Raw genomic sequence first — 6,999 nt, 5'->3', positions numbered from 1 at the left:
ATGCGACAAAAGAGATATTTGACATTGACCGGTATCGGCACCCTGGGGATTCGGCAGTCCGCGTGTATGCACGCTTTGCAACCGTCTTCGATTCCATCCATTAGCCACTCGTAGGGAGCTATTTGACTAATGCATTGTTTTAAGATTTAAAAAGTAAAGGATATTTTATATTTTTATGTACGTTTCTTTACAAAGCTATATTTAATTATAATTTTCTTTAAAAGTATATTCATACAATTGAAGAATATTTTGTACCAGGTATGTATCGGTACATCCACCACACATTTTATTTCACCGAGTAAGTTATTATTATTTTCCTTTTAATTGTAGCTCTTATATCGTGGCTAGCGATTCGGAATGTAATTGTGATATTAAAAATGCATTTAGAGAAGTCTACGGTTTTTACTAGCTTATCGAATAAACGATACGAATGGTCTCTAGACCATCGCTGATGCGCAATTGACTGATTGCCCCTGGATGTCGGCTTCTTACAGAAACAAAGCTTCCCTATCATCAAATGTCACGGCACGCCACTAATAGACCCGGTAGTTTTTTCTCTACTAGCGTCTGCAGTGCCGGATGAAGAAAAATACAGCTTTTTTTTGACAATTTTTGCACTTTTCAATTGCTTATATTTCGGCAACCGCTTTATAGAAAAGCTTAAAATTTTGCATATTATCTAAGAATATAATGATATTTTGAACGAGATATTCTGAATTACTTTAGATGTTTGGGGGAAGGAGAAATCAATCCCCGAAAATCAGCGACTCTGATTCTTGAGAATGTGTAGAACATCAAATTCTTCAACTATCTTTTTCTTGATATTCAAATATAATTTTTAATTTTAGCATTCTAAAAACAAAATCCATTAATACAACTGCATAGATAGTCAGATAGCTGAACGTTTAAGGTATCAACCCACCTCTCTAGAGACCAGGAAACGAAGCTGGGCAGATAGAGTAATAAAAGTACATTGTAAGAACGTATAATACTTTCATACCAGAAACTTGTCAAACTTCGTGAAGAAAAAAATAATCCTGGAATTTTAAATACAAATTTGCTTATGTTTTGTTGAAAGTTTCCGAAAGCATTATTATTATTACAGTATATATAATACTGGCAGATAAGAGGAAAAAATGTTGATGTTAACTGATGTTGGCTTTTTAAGATTTTTTTTCGTTTTTGACTCTTTTCACCCCGCAGGCACTAAGACAGCCTTTTTAATCATACCCACTGTGGATTCGGCTAAACCGGATGGTGACGGACAGAGCCATACATCTCCGAAACAGACAGTTTGAATTCGATTTCAAGTCCTCGAAAGCGGTAGGCGGTCAGTCTGCATGCACATCAAAAACTGCTGATATTAACGGATAGTTGGCGCCAACGAGAGTCCATTGTATTATCACGTTTAAGATATTTACTGAACAAAATTGTATCTAAAACTTGAATATTTTTTTAAAAATTATTTGCTATTTAACAATGAAGTTTTAATTTGGAATCAGTCAAAAGATAATGAAAAGTTAGACTTAGCAATTTTAATTTGTATATAATTTTTACAAAATAAGTTATATCAAGGCAAAACATGCGTTTTCGTTTCCCGATATTTATTTAAACTGGAAAAAAATCGTCAAATGTTGTTGTATATTTTTGGTATCGAGTTGTATAGTATCGTATTTTTTTTTTTTTTTTTTTTTAAACTATGACCAAAAAAATCGGTTATATTGCTTAGTTAAATTATTACCGCAAATTTTATAAAATGGAATTTATTTATTTTTTTTTACAAATTGGAGTCAAAGTTTGCATTTTTTCTTATTAGAATCAATTTTGAACAAAATAAATGCATAAAATTTAACCACTCGTTGAATACAGAGAAAATATATTCAGTTCAAAATATAAATATCCGAAACCTGAATTTAAATGAAATCTAATTCTCACTTGAAAAGAACAAAAAGGATTGTTTATTTATTAAGTTTCGGCAACGCAACACTTGGGCGATCTGCCTAGGAAAATACCTTCTGGGAGGTCTTTTAAGGGTAACTGGAAAACTCCACGTGGCCAGTCCGTCCTAGCGAGGCCCGAACCCATGAACGAACTCCCAGTGTTCAGGGAACGGAACCGCTTGGCCACTGGTGGGCAGCATAAAAAGGAAAGATATCATCGAAACAGGTAATTATGAAAATTAGAAAAATCAACAACTTTTTTCGAAAATGCACGACAGAAAATAGAAATTCAGTAATAATTATTTATCAGGAGTTTTTGGAAAGACAACAAATTATAAGTAAACGTTTAAAAGTAATCAATTATTATTTTTTTACGAAAAACAGAAGTTTCGTAAGAGGAGATAATGTTTACTCTAATGTATGTTACTTTAGAATAATTAATGAATGACTCCAAAAAAAAAAATTATAAAGTTTAAATAACGTTACAGAACTTAAATTACCATCAAGTCATGTTAAAATCAGTTGACAAAAATTTTCTTTAAATGTTCTGTAAATTCACAAAGTACAACAGATGACTTTTAACATTAAAAAAATAAAAACGATTGGAATAATCTGTTACAATAATTCAGTGACAATTTAAAAAACAATATAGAAACAATTTTAATAATTAATTCGCGAGATATAAACGTTAAATTCCTGAATATTTTTCATTTAAAATATTTTTGATTGTTTCATAATTTAATATTTTCATAAAATATTTGTGTAGTTGCAATAAGAATAAATAATAAAGTATTACAAGGAGCGTACTATAAATATATATATAAAATACAGTAAAACCTGCCTAGACCGGAATCGAACGGTACCGAATATTTTTTCCGTTTTGGACAGGTTTAACTGTTATTGATTTTGATGGCAATACACAGGGTTAACCAACTTTTGGACCACCCTGTTTTGTGTGTTCTAGGTATACTAGAAACGGAAATAAATTGTTATTCTTTTACAAAACGGATATACTTTATTACTTCTATGTTTTACATAATACAAAGTATTTGAATAATATAACTATTTACAATAGTTAACTGAGTTTTGAGCCATTCTGTATTTACATTATTAAAGTTTAATGTTTTGCCTAAACGACATTAAAAAAAAATTATTTTAAACCCGAAAAGTTTCAATTTAATTTCTTGATATAAGTATTTTAAAATAAAAGTAATATTCTATAAGCAAGCCATAAAAACCAATTTAATTATTTCGTTTCAAAAGCATTTAAACAACAATTTAAATAAACTTAGTTTTATACTAATAATTATTTTTATTATTCCATTAAAATATTTTTACAATAGTTCTGCTCCAGTTGTAGATGCATCACTTAATGATTAGTGTAATTTGATGCTCATAAACCGAACAACTTCATCTAATTACGTGATGAACAATTTGAATGATATATATAATTAAAGACGATAATAGTTTCCTAAGTTAAACGATTAAGAAAGCCACAATTTAAGTAATTTCCGACTTCTCTCATTAATTTTTCGCATGTTATCCTCCTTCCTGACAAGGATGAATTAATTTTAAAAATTGTACAAGTTTAATTTTTATATTTCTTAATGTTTAAAGGACTTCTCACGAATATAATCTTATCGAAGAGTTCCTGTTTGATTGCATTAAAAAATTACATACTACGTAAATAATAAAAATTTATCAATGAACACCTGCCGAATTCATCTAATTACAATATCCATATTTTTAAACAGATAAGCATAATCTGTTAGGATATTATTTTTTTGGTGGGAAAGGAACCACCGGGAATAATATGATATATAGAAATTTAAAGGATAATTTTTGTCAGTCTTCATTATAACAACATGGGGGAAGGCTACGTTTTATGCATTTTATTAGTCAGTTTTGCAACCGCATATGGTGAGACTTTTAATGAATCATTTCATTAATCTCTTTATATTATATTACTTATTTACAATATAATTTTTAAAATATATCTGATTATTATCTTTACTTTTATTTTGAAAATTTTTCATTTTATTAATCAAAACAAGTAAAAATTATTAAATTAAAAAAAAAACTACATTTAGTTATGTATAGTCTATAGTAAGAAAAAATGATGTATTTAAATATCTAAAACATTAATAATATTTTTATTCAATGGTATACATATATACTTTATAAATACTATTGTTTTAATAAAAATAAATTTTTTCTTTTGAGTTAGAATAATAAAATTTCAATTCATTGATGGAAAATTCATACCAAATAACTTTTAAAAAAATCTCCTGTACCATTATATACTTTATAAAGACAATTCATATATTGTGTATGTACTATAAAGTACATACACAATACGTCATTCATTCAAATTTTGAATTTTGAGTGCTTTATTATTAAATTTTAAAGTACTTTCGCATGTTTCATAAAACTAACTGCATGAAAGAAAAGACTCTAGATTCAGTTCTTAAATATAGAATCGCGATTTAACTCGTCTATATCGGCGAATTAATTCTCGAATTACAGATTAAATCATGCACTATTTGATGATTTCGTAATTTAATGTTAGATTCAGTTGGTGAATTAGTGAAGTAACGCTTGATCTAGAGTTACCAGCTTAAAACCTCGGATTATGAAACTTCCGATTTAAAACGTTGTTGGTAAATGCTGCCCTTAGAGTACGACTCAAAATTAAAATTATGTATTGTGCCATCTGTTATAAAAATTATTTTAAATAAAATCTAATAAGAATTATTATTATAAAAGGCAAAAGCCTTATTTTGAGGGTAAAGATGAGTTTTTATAAAAATTATCATCATCAATAACGGGTGAAATTTTCATTAATTCTGACTCCATTCGATAAATGACATCTATCTGCATGAAATTGTCATGTTTGAATTTTTAAAAAGCTGTCTTTTTAATTTAATTTTTTTTTACTCTTTTTATCCTGTCGGTATTAAGAGAACCTTTTGAACTAGCCAATCGTGGGACGGCCAGGCCCATGTTGGGGCAACCAGATGAGGAATGGGGGCCCAAAATTTCTGGGTCGGATCTCCTTTTGAAAAATTCCTCGTGCTTTTCGACCCGTCTGAATTTGTTTCTGGGTTTCCCAGATCGATAGGTATCATACCTAAAAAGCTGGCCATTCGGCCCATTATACCATACAGTGTGATGGTTTTTGGTTTTTATAATCTAAGATTTTATGACAAACTATTGGAAAGTCCAAATAGATTATAACCGTTTAAACATAATTTTCTAACGTATGTGTGATATACAGTGAAATCCGTCCAAAAACGAAGCCCAAGTAAAATGGAAACCTGCCTAAACGGAAAAATTTCTTCGGAACGGAGTGATTTTCCATATTAAAGAAACCCTGTTCAAAACGGAAGTCTGCCAAACCGGGAAAAAAATATGTCGCTTCTGTTCGTTTCCACACATTTAAAAATGAATTTAATTTACTTCGTCAGTCGAAACATTTAAATCTATAAAATTCTTTCTTTTTGCTAAGTTCTTGAAAGTTTTCAGGTATTTACTGCTAATATAATGTAAATAACTCGTCTAACTTTAGGCAAGCGATGTCAAACCTTTTTCCAAAGGTGGGACAAAATTGAATTCGAAATTTAGTAGCTCTAAATATTAAATTTGAGTAATTTAATAAATACAACAAAAATGCTTGCAAATTTTACTTTACGATATAAATTAAAAAATTATAAAAAAAAATAACAACTCTGAATTTTAAGTGTAAAGAAAATAATAATGTGATTCTAACAGAAACAAATATTTTGTTTATCATCAAATAATAAACAGCAGATTTTCCATTAAGTTTTCTAAGGTTCATAGTTAGTGGCATTTATGATTTTTCACAACAGATTTAGAACCTACAGTACGTTCGCCATTCCTGAACTAGACCTTGGTTTTTAATACCCGATAATAAAGTGTTTCCTAACGTGGATAAAATCATTACGTCGTGGGCGGTAGTTACTTTTTGCTGCAAAATTTCTATTGTAGATTGAGGAAATTTTTTTCATTTTTTTCTTTATTTTAAGGTTTAAACGTATCGAGCAGGGAGAGCAAATAATTCGAATGATTTCGTTAATCGAATAATGGATTATTTTTTATCCGAATGAATCCATCACTAATTATAGTTATTCGTTTACTAAACTGTATGTCACCTTTAAATTTTCTAATTAAAAAACAGATTATAGTTTAATTTTCCGAACAATTATTTAAATTTAATTTTAAAAAATTAAAATAAAATTGAGATAATGCTAGCGAAAAGGACATCTTATCTAGTTTTTATCTGAGAAGTGAGTGCCTTTATGATAATGAGCGGCTGTTTCAATATACAGTACTTGATAACGTATTTCGCAATATATGAAAATTTGAAATTTCGTCCCTATTTAATGCAACGCAATGTAGCGTATACAAAATAATAATAAAACGTATAAGTTAATTTCGTTTATAGATTTGATTATAATTAAATTTATAATTAAAATGACAAAATTAACTACTTCAAGCTGCATTATGTTCCCGATATTTTAATTATCACGCTTGTGGGAATAAAATTATCTAATATATATTTTAATGATAAGGAGTAATCGTGACTTAATTTACCTCATAAAGGATGTTTTAAATATTAACTTTTTAAATAAATAGTAATAATAATTTTTATGAATTTAAGAGAAATTCAGCAATACGTATTAATACAGTAGAGCCTCGATTATCCGACTCAATTGGGGACTGGGGTTAGTCGGATAACCGAAAAGTACGAAAAAATCCATTATTAGTGTAGTATATTATTATTATTATATCCCATGTAATTAATATATTAGTATATCGCTATTAACCTACTTCGCGTTGAATTTTCATCGATGTTAAGATTAACAAAAATTTTTTAAAATAATAATCGTCGCTATTGTATCGTTAAAAATTAGAAAATTAAGCCTCGTTTAAATACTGGCTCCCTTGCCAAGACATAGCCAAATATTGTAGCGCCACATCACTAGCGGACATTTGAAATTTGCCGACTAGGACGGTCGGTTAACCGAGGTGTCACTAG

At 28.9% G+C, this 6,999-nt stretch overlaps 1 protein-coding gene across 1 annotated transcript in view; it reads left to right on the top strand.

Moving 5' to 3' along the window:
• The first annotated feature begins 3,745 nt into the window (after positions 1-3,745).
• LOC111632901 (chymotrypsinogen B-like) overlaps positions 3,746-6,999 on the top strand; it is a 14,840-nt gene continuing 11,586 nt past the window's right edge. Inside the window, exon 1 of the mRNA XM_023377427.1 lies at positions 3,746-3,860. Coding sequence (XP_023233195.1) covers positions 3,806-3,860 — 55 coding nt within the window. The 5' untranslated portion in view covers positions 3,746-3,805. The remainder of the gene's footprint in view (positions 3,861-6,999) is intronic.

This window comes from Centruroides sculpturatus, unplaced genomic scaffold (assembly GCF_000671375.1).
Source record: "Centruroides sculpturatus isolate CEXI.00-Female unplaced genomic scaffold, Cexi_2.0 scaffold808, whole genome shotgun sequence".
Lineage (NCBI taxonomy): Eukaryota > Metazoa > Arthropoda > Arachnida > Scorpiones > Buthidae > Centruroides > Centruroides sculpturatus.
This window is presented reverse-complemented; position numbering and strand designations above follow the sequence as displayed.